The sequence below is a fragment of the Falco cherrug genome, chromosome 5 (genome assembly GCF_023634085.1).
Source record: "Falco cherrug isolate bFalChe1 chromosome 5, bFalChe1.pri, whole genome shotgun sequence".
In the NCBI taxonomy this organism is placed as follows: domain Eukaryota; kingdom Metazoa; phylum Chordata; class Aves; order Falconiformes; family Falconidae; genus Falco; species Falco cherrug.
Window position 1 is genome coordinate 76,208,005 of NC_073701.1, and position 20,406 is coordinate 76,228,410.

The 20,406-nt window shown below is 38.3% G+C and overlaps 1 protein-coding gene across 4 annotated transcripts in view; it reads right to left on the bottom strand.

Moving 5' to 3' along the window:
* The window catches only part of ORC5 (origin recognition complex subunit 5), a 76,366-nt gene that overhangs the window by 1,651 nt on the left and 54,309 nt on the right, over positions 1-20,406 (bottom strand). For 3 of the 4 annotated variants that reach the window (XM_027811477.2, XM_055711773.1, XM_027811479.2), the window contains exon 14: positions 3,553-3,665. In XM_027811477.2, coding sequence (XP_027667278.1) covers positions 3,553-3,665 — 113 coding nt within the window. Of the gene's footprint in view, positions 1-2; positions 3,053-3,552; positions 3,666-20,406 lie in introns of those variants that run through there. The other variant, XM_027811482.2, reaches the window with a different exon arrangement.

A 20,406-nucleotide genomic window follows, 5' to 3' on the forward strand; every position in this document is an offset into this window, starting at 1 on the left:
AAACAAAAACACAGTATATTAGAGCAATCATCTTAGCAGTGCTAAGACTTTAACCTGTTTGGAGACGCACACGTGGGACATTCTGCATAATCAAAATTAAGCAATATCCCAAAAAGAAATGCAATCAAGGATGAATGAATTTTTAACTTCTAATATTTTTTACAATACCTATCTTCTGATTACTTAAAGTCTGTAGGATTCTGAAAAAGAAATAAAGCAGCTTTCTAGTAAAAAACCGGAAGATTCTTACTTTGATCATTAGGCAGTAAAGATGTATCAAAGTTAGTAAGATTACATTTTCATATGGTAAATACAATACTTGAGTTGGTGATGCAAAGCAGCAATCTTTTTATGCTATTGAATGTTTTGTTCATCTTTCAAACCACCTGTTTTACCATGTACTACTCCTTCATCTGTACTCATTTGCAGTCTATGTTCTTTCAGTTTTGACACTAGTTGACCCATGTTCACAGCTAAATTTGAAAAATCCAAAAATGGCACTCAATGGGACAGAAGATTTTAATGTATACTTTTGTACTTTAATGACAGGCAGAATGAAACAACAGTAGAATAAAACATATAATTATTTTTTTGTCTCTAAACTCATTCTGCTATACAATCTAACACTCAGACTTTGGGGTTTACTGTTTGAATAAATAATGCAAATTACTGCATGTAATGACAAGTATAAAATTAAAAGTTTTTTAAGCATTCAATGATGCAAAAATAACCGCTCACAATGCTAAGTGAGATTAACTGGCTGAACGTCTTATTTGTTAGACTGCAATCATTTAATATTCTCTGTTCACACGCCATCCTGTAACCCACTTTTCAAAAAGTTTCTATAAAACATCGTATTGGGCAAAGAAAAAGTTCAGAAAACCCCAAGATATATAACAAGAAATACTGTGTTTGAGTCTACTTGTAATTCAGAGACAAATTTAAAGAAATTAACTGCCACTGTTAAGACTCACATGACATTGTGTCACTCAAGAAAGTACTTTAGTTACCACAGAAACAAAATCACACACTCTAACAAATGTTGACCTTATCAACTAAATGAAGCACAATTGTCCTGTCATAACAACTGGGTTCATTAGAGACTATATGAAAAGTTCCTTTACGTTCAATAAACATTAAGAGATCCCTACTTCAGCTACAGAAAACTTATGAACTTAGGGCTGAAATTCTCAAAACAGAAATTTAAAATGTGTAAATACTAGATGGTAAAAAGCATGGGAATCTGTCTGCAAAGACTGAATGTATGCAACAGAATAGAGGCAGACATGAGGTTCTGTGGTACTGAACAGACAGAATGTACATGGCCAGTTGTTATCACACTAAAAGCCACCGGGAAGAGACAAAAGTGTTTCACTTTTTTCCAAAACCAGGTGGCTTTTGTCTTGGTTTTGTTTATAATCCATACTTCACTTTTGCTTATAACATACAGAAAATGAAATGACAATCTGAACAGCTTGAATGGTGGTGGGGAGGGGAGGAAGCATGCATTTTCTGTCTTGCTCTTTGCACTTTTCAGCCTTCCATTAGGAAATACGCTACAGTAGCAAGGCTGTGATGGTAACAAGGCTGAGGTATCTGAAGATTTTATTGACTAACAAACTTATTTTAGTACTATTACAGTAATAAAGAAAAAAGAATCAGGGGACGGGACTGCTTACTTGACGTGTATTTTGGTTGAAATGGCAAAGTAGTTATTCCTCTGCAATAAATGTAATCTCACCCCTGAGTCGTTAAAAGCTACAGGCAGCTGGCAAGACTATAGCACAGCTGGAAAATGAAATTTCTTAAAGCACAGAAGATAACGCCTTTGCCCTGTAGCTAGCCCCATCAAGACAAGGGGGAAGCCCATTTATCATGAGTTCATGAAACCTTGTATCTTTATGGATTGTCCTCCTTGAAGATTTCACAAAGACTGTGGGCTGGAAAGATACTTAACAAAAGAAGTGTAACAAAGGAACAAATCAAGAAAGAAAAAAAAAGTGGGAAACAGGAGAAAAGTAGAACAGGCCAACTTTACAATCTGTCAGGTCACTTGAATGGCCCTACCTAGGCAGCATATAAACACTTCCAAACTACTTGGAGGGGGGGTGGGGAAAGAACTAAAGAACTGCTTTCTTCCTTATAAAATGTAGGGAAAGTCAGTCAGGAGAGAGAGAGAGAGAGATACACATATACACACACACACCTGACCTAAAGGAAAGCCAGCCAAAGCACTATACGGTGCACTGAGGTTTAAAGTGGTAGCATCTCCAACAACCACTTTCTCCAGTAAATGTGAGCTGTATAGCACAAGTTTTGGTCCCGTTTTCTGGCTATATCTATCTTCTGGCAACTTTAATGGAATCAATGAAACTTCTAAGGATGTTAAAGTTGCAAGGAGAGGGCCATCATTTCAAGTATCTTAATCCAAGGCCCCTCATAGTCAGTACAGAGTTTATGAACTCATCTCTCTATTCACCATAGGAGTTAGAGCAGAGACAAGAATTTAGGGATGTTTGTATACACAATGATCCATGTTGCTGAGCAGATGGTCTGCTGTACATGGTACCAGTGGGAGCTTTTTCAGGGCATCATTCACAAGTGACTTTATTGCTGGGAACAGCAAATTGACACAATGAAGTCATGCAGGCCTGAACCAGATGAATTTTCATTCTATGGCCCGTCCAACTGCAAACTGAAATTAGCATGTCTGTGGGGTTTACTGACAAGGCTATCGGACATTTAACAGCTCAGGACAGCAACATGGGCACTGATGTTATGGGATACAGTCCACATCACAGGTTCCTCTGAAGTCCCACATTACAGAGAGGAGTTGGCCTTGAGAATGTTTCTCCTCCTTTTCGCCACATGTCATTTCTGGGCTCTGTTCTAGCTATAGCTTCCTTATCCAAGACCTGCTAATAAGCTGGCTGCAGCAACAGGTGTGAGGTAATGCTGTTGGCATTTCATAAAAATGAGATATAGGTTTGATTGTTGCCTATGCATTGCATGCATTTCTGCCTGTAATTTATCACAATCTCTCTTGATAGACCTGGAACTGTTCTCAGACTCCAAAACTGAAAGTTCTGAATGAACGGAGCAGATGAGCCACGCACATTCATTTACTGAATTAGTTTGTATTAACTACAGATCACACAAGACAGACTATGTGGAAGAATTCTTATAACCTATGTAGGTTTTGTATCATACGTACAACATTTCAGATTCAAACACCATAATGTGCCTTTTGGTAATGAAATGGACTGACATTTTTGAGTGGTATTTTCACATGAAGTCCTTGACCTTTATTAAGCACAAAGACAATATGTTACTGTAACACATACTGCCACTGCAACAATTTTTTTCTAACAGGATTGGACTATACTTACCTCAAGTTCAACACTTCTCATAAATAACGTGATTCATTCACTAATTCTTCGAAAACATTAATAGATTTCTACTGTGGTCTGCAGAGCGCTATACATTGAGCAAATACTGGGTGTGTTTTTCAAGTCAGCACATAGAACAGTAAACGATCTCTAACAGACTCACCGGGCAATAGCTCTGATGAAGTCCAGAGATACAGTACATTTATATTGTGGTCCATCAAGCTGGTCATTATGACCAACCATGGATAACAGCTGGAGAGTCACAAGAGAGGTGATCTACAAACAACAGACATGAATAATGTTAGTAATTTTTGCCAAGGTGAATAGCAGTGCCCAATCTTTATATTTTTTTTCCCATTTGGCATCATTCCCATAATTCTTTTGGAAGCCACTCACACTTGTTCACTGTTTTTCATATAGTTCCGCAGCTAGCAAACCCGGGAACATACATATACATTTTCACCATTACATTTTCAGCACGGGAAGTGACAGGCATAGGCTAAACCCTGCATCCCTCATATCGAGTTATCCTGGAGTTCTAATTGGAGAGACTGTAGTGGGTTGACCCTGGCTGGATGCCTGGTGCTCACCAAAGCCACTCTACTACTCCTCAACTAGACAGGGGAGAGAAAATACGATGAAAGGCTCGTGGGTTGAGTGAAGGGCAGGGAGATCACTCAGCAATTACTGTCATGCGCAAAACAGACTCAACTCGGGGGAAAATTAATTTATTACCAATCAAATCAGAGTAGGGTAATGAGAAATAAAATGCAAATCTTAAAAACACCTTCCCTCCAACCCTTTGCTTCTTCCCAGGCTCAGCCTCAGCCCCAGTGTATCTCCCTGCCTCGAGGGGTGCAAGGGGATGGGGATGGGGCTGCGGCTGGTCCCTCCCCTGCTGCCTCTGCCTTTCCGGTCAGGGAGGCTCCTCGCGGGCAGGGGGGCTGTGGGCACCTGCACACAGCGGCCGCCCCACTACTAAAACCTTGTCACGCAAACCCAGTACAGAGAAAGGTGATGCAGGAAACAGAAATAATAGGCATGAGCTGAACATTTTCCAAATCTCTTCCTGCCAACCAGGAGAGACTTTGATTTACTTTCCTTTACACCTGACGACCTCCTCTTGAACTTTCACACTCAGAAGCTGGATATTACTGTGCCAGCTCATACCATATTTTGAACAGATGGATGTATCACTCTACTCCAGACAAAAAAAGAATTTGAAGGTTGGAAAGGAAAGGCTGGAAGATTGTGTGCTTTAGAAGAGCAAGGACTGAAAGGAGACAAATTAGCCTATAAACACACATACAGCATCTTGACAGAGGCACAGATTATTTTACCAAAATAGCAATGTACCAGAGTATTTTTCACTATCTTTGTTCCTTCAGATGATGACTGTGGTATCACTAATGTGCAGTCATGGGATGTCACTGTTGAGCACAGCCCGTCTGTTCTGCCTCAGTTAGGAAAAAAAGCCATGGCAATTCCACTGTCTCCCTACCTCCTCCCAGCTCCCAGAGGAAAGAAAGATGCAAAAGCAGAAAATAAGAAAAATTTTCCCTGGCCTTTGCTATAGATGCCAGCGACAATTCAAGGCAACGAAGTTACACTCTATGAAGAACTGGTATCTGACCACAGCTCTACTTTTAAAGAGAAACCAGCCAACCATGACCTACCTCTGTGTAATGATAACAGCATAGTAAGGAATTTCTGAAGAATAAATGTATCAGGAGAGAGACTGTCACTTTAAACTTTCAAGGAAGCACATTACTATAAAAAGCAACGGCAAGTTTGTTCCAGCATTAATAACAACAACAACAAAAAATCTAACTCAGTAATAACCCTACTCTTTTGCTGACAGTGAACTTGGGTCTTCAAATTTGTGACAGTGCTTGCAGGAGACAGGAATCATTATTAGTTTTCCCTTAAGTGGATATATATATATATATACACACACACACACACACATACATATATATATATATATACATATATATATATATATACACACACACATATATATATATAAAAGACACCTACCTATAGAGAACAGAAAAGATTATGGTCACCAAGAATGAGGCAATTTTCCTAACAGCCTGTGCTTAACTATCTTTTAAGTGGCATAAGGCAACAGTAGTTTGGATGCCATCATTCTGCAAAGTCTTTGGAGTATGGTTAAGGAATACTGGTCTACTCTTATTCACAAAGACAAATTCCATTTACTTAATTCAGATCTATAAATTACATTAAAGAGTAGCACGTGATTTACAAATTGTTAGCATTGAGTTCAGTTTTCTTGAATGCTGTCAATATAAAGTAAATGGCTCAAAAGCCCATTCATGAATCACTGGAATGTATCACTGAATTAGGAACAAACTCAAACTTGTTAGGTGTTTATTTTCTTCAAATATTCATGAGTTTGAGAGCACATTTTTCTACATTCTTCATTCAATGAAGTCCTTATTTAGACAGTGCAGAAGCATTATGGAGTCAACTGCTATATAACAATTGCTAGTTTACATCCCAGTGCACCATACCTAGTGAATCACTTCTGCAATACATACTTGCCGCTGGCCTCATTCAGAAATCGCCAGCGAAGGAATGCCAGGAGGCTCCTAAAAGCTCCCAACGAGCACAGCAAAAGCCTAGTTTGGAGTAGCACCCATCTCGGTTTTAAGTGGGATGTAAAAGTGACCTTGCTGCTGCATTACAAATGCTCCAGCAATACTTTTAACAACAAATTGCAACCATTTTCTTTTCCAACTGGCACCAAATGCTACATATGTAACAAAGTCATCAACATAAAATTCCTTACTAAAGGCTGACTCCATAAATCTGAAATAGCAGACTACACGCTAAGTTTCATTGATGTTTTTGACTCACTCTAAAGACTCAATATACAATATTACAAGACAAATGATGTTATTGATCATCAGAGTAACACAAAATCACTTAGCAAACTGCAACCCTTTACTAATTTCTTTCACAAATCCTCTGTTTATTTAGATTTAAAATATCACCACAGGGATGTGAGTGCTAAACAGTGAGCCCTGACACTGAGACTGCTTAAAAAGACAATCTTTTTATAGAAAGAATCGCCATTTTAAATTCATGCAGGTAAGAAACAGTTTTATCTCCAACCACCTAAGAGGAGTAAATAGGAACCAGCTCCCCTACAGACAGGCAAATGTTGGAAGCTAAAATACCAAACTTGTGAGTCTTTGGAGCAGAATTCAAAACTTAATTACAGATGTCTAGCCTGTACATGGAGAAAGGCAGAGATCGTGGAAGGACAAATCTAAACGCCTGCATGCTGAGGGGGAAGCAGGCTGGAGCTCTGTTTGCACAGCTTTTTCAACAGGTTCAGGAAGAATCAAAACCAACGAGAGAACTCTGCCACCCCACAGCAATGACTTCTTCATTTTTTCCTGCTCTATACAATACAGCCGGATTTTCCTGCTGCTGAGTCAGTCACAGAATTGCACAACACGCATATTTTCTGCAATAAATTGCTTTATTGGAAGAAAAGATTCAATTGTGGTAGATGTTGGATTATTAAGGTCCTCAAATATTTTGCGCTGAACCTATCTGTCTAGACCTCATTAATAAAAATAAGACAATTGTCTCCACCAAATGGTTAAGTCTTCTAAGACACAGAAGATTCAATTCCCTCCTGCCACAAGATTTCATGCATCTACTGAACTTGTAGCAGCTAACTGGGATGGGGGTAGTGGAGGAAGAAATTACCAGACCTAATTTTCACTCTAACTGCTTCTGGCACTGAGCTATTTTGCATAAAATTGCATCTGTGCCTACTTAGGGCGTTAACCTGGTAAAGCAGGGTACAGTAGAATAAACTGGGCTTAAGACAGTGTGTTTGTAGCAAAATTTAAAAAATCAGCAATTTTCATGTTAATTCTTAAGGTCCAAATGCCACCCTGCAACTTAAGCATTGAAAAAATGTTACCACTTTAGAAGTTCAGGTGTTGCAAAACTATGGAGGCAATCTGTTCTTAAATGAAGATACATCAAAAAGTTTTAAACAACTGGGAAAAATATGAATGCAATGTCAAACAAATTGCACTTCTTAGCAAAAAAAACCCCTAACTTCAAAGTTTTTGTTTTGTTTTGGGTTTTGGTTTTTTATTAATACCATGGGTACAGTGGCTCCATTTCATTATCACAAAAGCTTGGGAAAAAACATCTGGCAAGAACAGACTAGAAGCAAGCCAGAAAAACTGTGTGGGTGACATAAGAATACTTATTGAGAATCTTTTGAACAAAAGACGTTACAGTTGGAAGAAATATTCTAAAGCTATTCATAAAAGTAAAGTTAGATCTGGTAATGATTTAATACCAGCAGAAGTTAGGAAGTAAATTGAATTTTCTACAGGAACAACAAGAAAAGCTGAATAGAAGTTACTGATCTGAAAGATGCGAAGGAACAGGTGTCACATGTATGTTTAAAAATAAGCCATGACTGAGCTTTCTTTTAAATATATTTGTGTGAGAAACCTGTTGCAGAAAGCTTGGGACCTGGCTGCGCATTGGTTGGCGGGTGGTAAGCAATTATATTGTGCATCACTTGTCTTTCTTTTTATTTCTCTCTTTTTTTGTCTCTCTCTTTTCATTACAATTATTACTACTACCACTATTATTTTTATATTTTATTTTAATTATTAAACTGTTCTCATCTCAACCCATGGGTTTTAACTTTTTTCCAGTTCTCCTCCCCATCCCACTGGGGAGGGGGCCGTCAGCGAGCAACTGTATGGTACTTAGTTGCCAGCTGAGGTTAAACCACAACAACCACTGAGGTTGCTTCTAGAGATTCACTGGTCAAATATGGACACTGAACAAAAAAGCAATGCACAAGCCATCCTTAAAGGCTGCTTTTTTCCTACCAGGCTGGACTAACAGATGGGCTTTGCATCATTCCCCGAGCAGACACAAAGACTGGCTTTGTCAGCACACGGCTGCATGGAAGCAAGAAGGATTCCAGAAGTGAGGGCTGTCTGCTGAGAAAGGCCAGGCTCTTCCCAAGGACACCATGAAAAGCCAGAAAACATTCATGGAGGTGCAAAACATGAGCAGAATTAGGACCTGAGATACAGGGAAACACATGGCTAGTTTGTGTAAGCAATGATTGACTGCCACAGGAAAGAGTCTGAACAAAGTGTGTGACAGATTCAGAGGACAAAACTAAACAGAGAAAATGATGCTGATTACTGGCGGGGGGGGGGTGGGGGGGTGGCGGGATTTTTTTGAGGGGGGGGGGGAACTGTTTCCTCAGAGATGTGATTGAAATCTCACCAAGTGGTACATTTTAAACTGGACTAGGAAAATACTAATGAAATACACTAGCAGGAACAATTTCAAACTGGCAGAGACATACCAGATGATCAGCAAGGTATTTTTCATCTCCACAGTCTATAATTGCCAATTATCTTGCCCAAGGTACAATGTTAATTGTAACTCTTCAGTCAGGCATACTTTCACCCACAGCTTTTTGATTCTGAACTTCAAACCTACCAAGAAATTAAGAACTTTCCTTATTCATTACCATGAGACAACAGTACTACATTCTTTCACAGTCCTGCTAAAATGTATACACACCCTAGCACTTTGCAGCACCATCATCACACAGCTCAAAGCAAACATGCAGCTCACTGCACGTGTTCAAAACTCACCACTGCCAAGAATTATGTTCACACCCATGCTAAAACCACTGCTATGCAACAAGGTAGTTTGAAAACCAGACGCCGTTTAGAAAACACATTTCAGTCAAAATTACTGCCGCAATAGTCTCCTGGAGTTAAATTCAATGACCCTAGTATAAATTACGTGAGCATAAACCAAAACCTACTCAAAACAATTTCACTCAAAATTATAGCTAGAGTATGCTCAGTATATCGTGTCAGTCTCGTTAGAAGAACACTACAATTATATGTATTTAAGTCAGCGATTGATCAAAACTGTTTTAATAAAAATTATTAAAAATAAATCAACTTTTCTAAACACTTAAGATTTTAATAATCAGGTTTTGATTCTGACTTATGTTTTGTACAAGGCTTCTAATGCATTAAAAAAATACAACAGAAGGGACACCCCTCCAAACTGCTTATGGCCTCCCAGTGTGCACTTAAAAGCATTCACTACTATATGCTTCAGCTAAATACTTTACCTTTTTCTCAGCTTAAATTCATCTAGTGCTTTGTGAAACTATCTTATGAATGCAGTCAAAATGTTTTTGACGTTAACAGCCACTAACAGGCAGGGGCATCTCCCAGCCACAGCCTTGGTGGTGCTCCACGGACAGTACTCTGTGCCCCTCATTTGGTAACATGCACATAGGTGGCTGTATAGGATACTACAGTGATCCAGCCTGCTCTGCAAGCCGCCGCCTTCTATGAATGTTTGCATTTGGTGTTTTTGTCCTGTATTAGTCATTTTCTACATGTCTCACACATAAATGTGACTTCACTATTTTGCATTGACTCTCTAGGGCCTTGCGTGTTATTTCTTTATCTGCAGTAGTACATACCACAATTCCCAATTTTTAGGTAATTTCTGCATCTCATCAACATGTTGACAATATTTTAGCAGAAGCCTTCATCAGACTGGGTCAAAATCTAACATTAATTATTAACTTGAACAAACTTTCAAGACATAAATATGTTGACAAATTCCAGATGAGACAATGTTATAGTCACTAAATGTTTAATTACTATGGGGTGGGGGGAATGTGGGGAAGGAAATCAATTACTACTTCTGTCTGCTACCATTTATCCTTTAAAAACTCATGTTGCTTAGGTTAACAGATTGTTATTTTTATTTTTTTAATTTGTACACCCATTTAAGGATTTGGAAATGTTTGTTCTATCATGATGTTAGGGATGATTAGCTGTTACTAGGAAGCACTCTTGACAGTCTGGCAGGGAAGATTTGTATAACGTTTTCCCCTGGGCATTATCATGCAATGTGCGTACTTTCAGTCTTGAGTACAATGAATAATCTAGTGGATTGAGATCAGTCCATGTCACTGAAGCCATCATGTCCTACCATCTTTTTCATGAATGCACTAAATTTTATCAGGAAAACAAGAAGATTTTTCCCTCCAGCACAATGACTCCCACAGAAAACTTTTTTCAGAATCTTACTGATACACAGATAGGAAAAATTGCTTCATTTTCTTAAGTAATTTTATTCAAGACCTATTTATTTGAATACACTCTTAAATTTTAGTGATATCTTTTTTTATTTTTTACTCTGCCTCTCTGTCTTCAGTCTCCTCTGTCTTCACACAAGGTAAATCTGTATGATTTACAGATTTAAACAAGTTACCCTTTTGGCTTTTCTAAGCTTCATCATATTGGTGGATCAGTCGAATTATTAAGACAGCCAAAACTTCCTTTAGTTTCTAAAAGATGATCCCTCTGTTTTAAGAACGACCTTGAATATGACCTTGAATTTCATGCTGTTAAACCCACTGAATTTGTATCATGCTCACCACCCTCACAATATTTCTTGCATGGCTTCATAGCAGAAAAGCATACTAAACCCTTTGCATACAATAGTTAATCTTACACTGCAAGATTCTTTCACTTTCCACCATAAAGGTCATTAGAGTGATTCTCATACGGTATTTTCCCGTCTGTAAGTGTTCACCACTTCTGTCTTATTCCACTCAGTCTTACTTTTTTTTTGTGTCCCATTTATACTAAATGATATCTGACAAAAAACGCTGTCAACTTCACAGACTGGTTCAAGGGATAAATGTGCATCTTTTCAATATCAGGACCTTCCCCTCCTCCCCTTCTGCATGACCCCACCCTCTCCTGTCTTTCAGACCACAGAACACCCTTCTTCTGCATACTAGATGCTGCCTTATTTCTACATTCTCCTGCAGTTTGCTTTCTTGAAATTGAAGAGAAGAGCCACAAGTGAAACTAATGTATTTTCCTCCTTTGAGGAGACACTTTCCCACCTTGCTCTAGAACTCATATTCATACTTTAGAATGACTCTCTTCGATTAGCAGTCTGTCTTCTAGGGTTTTTTTGTTCAGAGACTCTGACTAAGTGCAAATCTTGACTCATCAGTGCAGCGTTCTTTCATTTCTCCTTTGTACTTTCTCATTATGCCTCACATCATCTCTTCCCGAACTGAGTATTTTCCAAAAAAACCCAACCCCATAGTTTTTTGAAATGAGGACACCGAAACAAGATCCAACAAACATCCCAGGAAACTAAACAGGCAATTTAAAAAAGCAAACAAGAACTCAGAAGGAGGTATTTCTTCATCCAAATTTGTAGTTAATCTGTCACATACTTTGCCACTGAAAAGTCCGTGCAGTGGTAGGGGGTTTTGTGGAGTTACAAAAGCAACTGAACACATTCATGGAAGGAAATACAACCACAGGCTGCTAAATGCAAGGAACATCGACTCCGTGGCAAGCATTTAAGCCATGGGTAATAAGATGTAACGTATACTAGAATAAACTCATCCTCTGTTTGCCAGTCATCTATTTTTCCTGCAAGTCTGATATTAATCAGAAGTAGTCAGACAGTTTTACTGTCTTCTAAGAAGTAGAACAGTGAGTAAGCCCAGTTTTGGCCTGATTTAATGTGGCCGTTATAATGCATTCACTAAAGTATATCATCTGCATCTTCTACATCCTACAACTTTGTGTTTCCCCTTCACCTCTCTCTTGGGTATCTGCAAGGGTGCTCTCACTATTAATGACTGTATTCTTCCCATACTCTGCAGTCTTAAAAAAAATAATTAAAAAAAGAGAAATATGAAAATCCAGCTTCCCCCATCATCTGGAAAACTCAGTATCTCAAAAACATTTGCACAGATTAGCCCTACCCACTCACTGTTACAACAACATCACTTTTTAGAAGTAGTTCAATAATTTATTTGGTTTGGGACTATTATTAAAGGAATCTTTCAAAGTATCAATGAGTTTGCTTTTTGTTCATTATTTTTATTCAATATAGAAATTAGGAAAAAGCCTCTTTTTTTCTCTTAGCACATTTACTTCAGCATTAATCAATTTGCCTAAGAAGAAAATTGAAAATCAACAGCAATTAACAACAATCTGTGCTTCACTGCTCATCAATTTAAAAGAAAAATATAAAAAACCCTAAGAGTAATGCATGGATAAATCAGTATTTCTGAGTCAGTTCCCTCACCTTGAGGATCAATTGAAGTACTTTATAATGCCCTGAAAGGCATGCTAGAAATTTGCTTAATGTGGTATTTTCTGAGAGGATCAAATTCTTTTCTGTACCCGATGATATATTTGGAAATATTTTCAGAAATTTGTCAAGAGCCCTGGAACTGATCACAGGGGAGTTTATTATGATCCTCCAAAACATGCAAAACCGAGATTTGAATGTACTTGCAATCTGTTGGAGGTGCATGCATCTAATTTACTCCATAACAACCCAGGAGAGGTACTCCTTAGGAGGAGGACTACAGAAACGAGTTGTAGACAGATAATTCAAAAGTACCTGCCTTTCTATTTCATACTTCAAAATCAGAGCAACGGAAGATGGTAACAGATGGTCAAAAAAACACTTGGGGAATGATGTTTACAGTTAATTTGATTACTTAAGTCATGTAGCTTCATAAAGTGGACACCAGACAAAGGCTGGCTATTTTTCAAGGCACAGGCAATAGCTAGCCAACAGAAGTATCCTTCTGCCACCCCCTGATTAATTTCTGCATCAGAAGTCTCAGGTTCCAAGCATTTCTTAGAAGATGAGGAAGGCAACACAAAGCTGGTTTTGCAGAAGCAAACCTCTGTGCAGCTGGCCAAGCATAACCTTAAATGCCCAACTCTAGAAAATTTTCACCTGCTTCTTTTTGTCCTTCATTTATAACACTTCTGTCCCACAATGGCAGTATTTCTAGATATTGCAAGACGAGTTCCATCACAAACAGAAAAAAGTAACCTGAAAAATACTACCAAGCATCTGTGATACTGACAGGTCTTGAAACATTTACAAGAAGTCTCTAAATTTTTTTATGCTAAGTAAAATACAGAACTGTGTACACAGAGTTACTAGCCTTCTACTGCTATGTGAAAGAGGTTTGTTTGCAATTATTAGTTTGTACTCAACAAAATTAAAGTAATAAGGATTTCTAACCTGTCATGAGGACAAAAATCGGTACTCTGTATATGCTATGAGCAGAAATCATGAAATTAAAAAATTCCCATAATCAGATGCCTGAAGATTTCCAACATGTCTTAACTGCAGTCTAATTTTGGATGATTATGATAATTAAGTGTTAAAAGAATATTGATCCAAACCTTGTATAAAGAAACATGATAGTAAGAATTTTTAATTAAAACAACCACTTCAGAAAGATTTAACCCAAATACTTCTAAGTATGAAAATCAGACATTTTAACCAAAAGGCTAGACAAATGGTAAAATACATTGTAGTCTGAAGTGGGAGTCTGCACTGAAAAATAACAATTTAAAGATACATTTATTTTGTATCTTTACACTCCCCACAGTACCACGCTGCATCCCAACTGCTCAGGAGAAGCACTGCAGAAGACTGCAATCAACACCATATTCATTGTGACTACATAAAACTGCACATTTTAGTGGTTCTATAATAGGAGTAAATAGTAACAAAAATAAAAATAGAAGCAACTTGTATCAGTCACTAAAGTACATCATACTGGTACAAAACAAAGATCCCTCCTGGTCCAACATGCTGTCTCTTGAAAAGACGCCAAAGGATGCTTAGGAAACAGTACAATAAAATTGTAGGCAAGGGAAAATTCCCCAACATACATGACTGGCTTCTGGTAACCTTCATTTCTGGGACTTCAAGTAATTATGTATAAAATTGTTCACAGATATGGATATGACCTATTGGAAGGTGATATCTCATGTTGTTCTTGTATTGTCAAACTGGAGCTAGAAAGATGGTTGAATTGTGATGTTAATGCACCTAATCAACAGATGAGAGAAATTCATTATGAAGCTACTCATAAACACCAAGAAATTAGAAACACCACCACTGTCTAGCTCTCAGCAAGAGCTGCATATACAGCATTGAGTCACACTAGGTTTTACAGCACCAAATAGGGGAGATTAAAAAAAAAAGATCTGATTTCCTTTCCTATAATGTAGTAAATAGAATTTGATTTCATACATAATTTTGGATCCTGGACAAACCAACAGTTACAAACAAAGTTCTTGTACAACAGCAATTGAGAGGAACAGTTCCACTTCTGTTCAAAATCTTCCCTAACAAAATGAGGACATTTAAGTTTAACATATTCCTGTATCTTTCTTCATAGGTAGCATTAGGCAGAACAGAGAAAACACCCAAGATGAACGCAAGTCCCAATTCCAGGATGGCCGACTGTCACCATGCAGCACAAAGACAGGACTCTGCAAAGTCACTGTTCTTAGCAGTGGGACATGGTCAGATCTGGAATCTCCCCCAAGCATGCCAGCAATACTGACGCTCAAGGAGAATATTCTGCTTGCTCTGAATCAGAGTATCTATGGCATTCTGGCCCTGCCAGTAGCAGGACAAAGACCAGGATGAAGACTGTTACTCAGGAAGTCAATTGATCCCTCTAGTTGCTTCAAAAACCAATGAAAAACTCCACTTAACAGCACAAAGCTGATGGTTGTAACCTACCCTGAGAAATTTTGGGTTTATTCTTTAAAAAAAATCTGTAACTACAATTTAAGTTTGGGCACACTACAACAGAGGCTATAAATTTATAACATCCATTTTTGTTAGTCTTTCTACAGAAAGTAAAGCTTTCAGTCATCCATGAAATGGTAAGTCATTAAATATTAAAAATTTAGGCTCAATGACCCATTAAATACGTTAAGATGCGATCGCAAAATATATCTATTAATATCTTTATACCTCCTGTACGGATGATCCTGTAAAGCGGTCAAAACTACCAGTTTTCCATCTTTTATTCAGTTATATTTGGTTTTATCAGATAAAGAGTATTGGAACATCATCTGTCAGCGTGGAACATCATCTGTCAGCAATTAATTGGGAATGAAAAACTCTGTTCTTCAAAGACAACACTTTTTTTATGTAGTTTCTGTCACCCTTTAATGCAACTGTGAAATTCTGCTAGTTGTAACATGTATCACTTGGCTTTTCTAACCTGAAAAAAACCAGTTTCTGACACTCACAGGTTTGGCAAGCACATATTGGGTAAAAAATTAGCAGCCAACCAAGGCAACCAATGAATATACTGTATCTGTAGGCAAGTGGGAAGGGAATGGTCAGGTTGGAATGAGGGAAGAGAAAAATTTTGTATTGAATACTACTACACTTCAAGAAATCCACCAGAATTGGTTTGCTCTTTGGAAAAGTGACTTAAGTATGTGTTCCTGCAAGAGGGAAGAATTGCTTAGTGATGGTATGCAGCCAATAAGTATTTCTCCTGACTTTACTGCATTCAAGAATAACACCATTTAGATAGACTGAAACATTCAAAGACACAACCCCTCCATAGCTTCCTAAGAACATCTTGCTATATATATTGTTTTAAAATTTGTGTAGCTGGTAAACACTATATCGCTCCTACATAACCACAGATCATTTATGGAGAAGCAGAGTCTAAAATAGTAATGTGCTGTACAAGGCAATTTCCACATAATTCAGAAATGGATTAAAAACATTAAAGAACCTACACAAGGCATGCTATTTTAGTTTCGGTGGAATACAATGCAACCAAGAAACAATTTCTCAGGTTTCCATGACTAATTAGCTTGTTTTTTGCAGTTGATTGTTGTGATAGTCACTGTATTTTTTCCATAATCATTGTGTCAAGACTTTTCTGTAACATTGAGTCATTATAAATCTGAATTATTTTGGAATGTTAAAATAAAATCACCATAAAAAGGTTTAATCCCCCCAGAAGTACTATATTGATCACCAAACTCTGAAAAATCCATACAAGAAATGAATGGAAAGGTGCAAAAAAGCAGGAAAGAATCAAGCAATCAACAAATTCTTTTGATCTCATGGATGAAAGACAGTCACCCTCCAACTAACAGGGATATTGCCTGCTGTAGTGAGAAAACACAGGAGAAAAACCAACTGAAGAAACAGAGGGGAAACAGATACGAGTTCGCAAAGACACTAGTAGGGTCTGATGAAAAGCTGCTTGTCATTCCAATCAACTCTACTATATCCTGAACACTTTTTCATCTCCTTGGAGGCCTTTCACATCAACTTTACATAATAGATAAGTAGCTCCCACGGCTATCTTCTGGAAACTTTTTGGTAAGCAGAAACAAAAGTATAGCCCAAGTATACTTTAAAAAGTCCATAGCAGAATCTGCACTGCAGTCAATAAATGTTAAAAAAAGCTCTACCAAATAACCGACTGATCAGGAAGTATTGTTATCAGTCTGCTATTCCTCAACAAGAGAAGCTCAAGCAGCAGAGACCAAAATGTCATCTAGGGTATGCTCTGGTTGACAACACTTACCCTGGGGGTCTTCCCCTCTGCCACTGAAGACTCACCTGCTTTTCAAGGAGTTGTCAACATATCTTGTATGAGACAACACATTAAAACCAGAACACATGCAAGGTAGTTACTGCCAGGAGTTGTTGGATTAGACATCCAGACTAGACCTCTAAGGTGCCTGGCAGCCTGTACTTAACGGCCACATTCAATTTTGTACCTGAACTTGTGCAAAGCGTATGATTTTCTGCATGACATCCTTGTCTCTAAATTGCAGAGACATGGTATTTGATGGATGGACTGCTTGGTGGATAACCAACTGGCTGGATGGTTGCACTCAAAGAGCTGCAATCAATGGCTCAATGTCCAAGAGAAGACCAGTGACAAGCGGTGTTCTTCAGGGGTTGGTATTGGGACCACTGTTGGTCGATGAGATGGACAGTGGGATCGAGTACAACCTCAGCAAGTTTGCCAATGATACCAAGCTGTGTGGTGCAGTCAACACAGTGGAGGGAAGGGATGCCATCCAGAGGGACCTTGACAGCCTTCAGAGATGGGTGCATGCAAACCTCATGAAGTTCAACAAGGCCATGTGCAAAGCCCTGCACCTGGGCTGGGGCAATCCCAGGCACAAATACAGGCTGGGTGGAGAATGGATTATGATCAGCCCCAAGGAGAAGGACTTGGTGGTGCAAAAAGCTCAACATGACCCAATGAACGTGTACTTGCAGCCCAGAAAGATAACTGAATCCTGGGGTACATCAAAAGAAGCATGGCCAGCAGGTCAAGGGAGGTGATTCTGTCGCTCTGCTCTGCCCTTGTGAGACCCCACCTGCAGTACTGCATCCAGCTGTGGGCCCCCCAAGAAGGACATGGACCTGTTGGACCGAGTCCAGAGGAGGGCCACAAAGATCATCAGAGGGCTGGAGAACCTCTCCTGTGGAGACAAGCTGAGTTGGGGTTATTCAGCCTGGAGAAAAGAAAGCTCCAGGGAGACCTTACAGCTCCAAGCTGCTTATATCAGCCTTCCAGTACCTAAAGGGGGGCCTACAAGAAAGCTGCAGAGGGACTTCTCACAAGGGCATGCAGTGATAGGACTAGGGGGAATGGCTTTAAATTGAAAGAAGGTAAATTTACATTAGATACAAGGAAGAAATTCTTCAATGTGAGAGTGGTGAGGCACTGGCACAGGTTGCCCAGAGAAGCTGTGGCTGCCCCAGCCCTGGAAGTGTTCCAGGCCAGGTTGGATGGGGCTCAGAGTAACCTGGTCCAGTGGCAGGTGTCCCTGCCCATGGCTGGGGGGTTGGAACTAGATGGGCATTAAGGTCCCTTCCAACCCAAACCATTCCATGGTTCTATGAAGTAACATTCTTGAAAGTAGCAGTGCAGATCTCCTCCAACTTAACCAGTGTTCAAAACTAATTTCCCAAAGCTCTCTCTGTCCTTGCACATCTTGTCTTACAAAAGCACTACACATTGTTAAAACTTAACTAATTTTATCTGGAAAGCGTACCAAGACTTCATCACCTCAAAAATAATTTTAAGACCCTAATCTCTGACACTGCATTTCTAAGATCAAATTTGCATCACAAAAAAGAAAACAACCACCAACCAAAAAAACAAAACCCCAAAACACACAACCAAAAAAACCCCCACAAAACTAGAACAACCATTTATATAAAGACTTTTCTGTCTCTAAAACTGTTCTCAATTTATTTTATAACAGAGAAATTGTGCAATATGAACGCTACCATGGTAACAACTCACTTTATTGAACAAGAGAGAAAATAATTATCCCAAACCTGCATATCATGCAAGCACATGCAGTAAATTTAGTGCTGCCCTTTTTCCCCTTGCTATTTTTCTTCTTGCAAAGAGAGATAGATTTTGAATTTATACCTTATAGCAAGCCAGGCATCATTTTGCTTGTCCCTCCCACTTCTTTGTATATTTTACACCTCTTGAGTGCATGATGTGAAGGACCCAGTTACTTACAAAAAGAAAAAAGGATTAATGAATCAGAAATACTCTTCCCCCTCCTGAGTTAAGTACAGAAGACTCCTATGTAAATGCTTCACACATTTAAAAAAAATGAAGCCCTAAGGCAAGCACAGCACATGCTTAGTATTCACTCAGTATACTTAAACAGGAACCCTTACATTTATAGTAAACCAGGAGTTATTCATCTCCAAACATAAATTAAACCTGATTTTACTGTTCTGTCCAAATATTCTTTGTGATATTATGTTTGTGAACATTTTTTTTTTTATTTTATATACAAGGGGCTGCAATATTTTCAGAAGAACTGCATGGATTTAGCCATACAAATCCAATTAATCTCAATAGAAGTTGTATGGCTAAATCCCTGTGCTCAGCTTTGACATTTTGGAAGCAGTGGGGGAGGTTTTTCAAGTAGTGAATATGTATTATACAAAACTCACTCTTCTCAAAGAGAAATAAAATAGCATATAGATAGTTACAGATATCAACAAACATTTATGTGACTCTGTCAAGAAAATCACATTCCTAGTAAAGCAGTCAATGATTTCCACAAAACTGCTTTACAAAAACTAACAGTATTATCCTGCAGTCCATGAGATAAAACTAATCACATGTACATATTAGATGGATAAATTATTCTTAAAGTCATTTTTATCTTTTTTACTTCATTTGGAGCGGATCTGCCTGTCCGATATAAAACGTTAAAGAGCAAATTTAATCTTGTATTCACAGAGGATAGCCAAAATAATGTTTGGGATACATTAAATTCTTGTTTTTAAAAGGTCACCTTAAAGAAGTGACTTGGAACTGTTGTTTAAAAACATCTCTATTTGCCACAGACCTTCCACACTTTTTTGGGTTTATTTACAATCCCAAACAACTTAAGGAGTAGAGACAAAACTATTCTTATCCAGCTTCAGCAACAAAGAATGCAGCTAGTTTTGGCTATTTCTTGGTAGATTTCCTCAGTTACTAGGAATAATTTACATGTGCACACATTCATGAACATACAATGCAGGCTGTGCAAAACCTTATTTCAGCAAGCTGTCTTCATAGAGCTGGAACTCTCCAAATCATCCAAATACAGCTCATCTTGATAAAGAATTCTTTTTGAATTATAGACTGTAATGATGTGTCCTTCAGAAATACACACATACGTCTATACTACTAAATGTATTCAATACCTCCCTATGAAGGTTTTAGAGAAAATGGGAATATAATTCCAGTAGTTGAACTGGTAAAACTTATGATTCCATATAAAAAAAGGCTACTCTTAGCTGCCTTCTGTCTTCCCCCAAAGTCATCAACAACCAATACCAGGATTTCACTTCATAAATATCAACTAGCTGCTTTCCATTTCAAGAAGCATAAAAGCAAAACCACTAGAGATGTGTTTCCTATACAGCAGTTGAACAGTTAAATCCCAAGAGCATTTTAACTGTAGAAAAGATATAAATAATGTCTCATTTTACAATAATTTAAGTTTTCCGTTTAACAGCACCTGTTGTATGGATACTTTTCTTCCCAGTTCAAGCATAA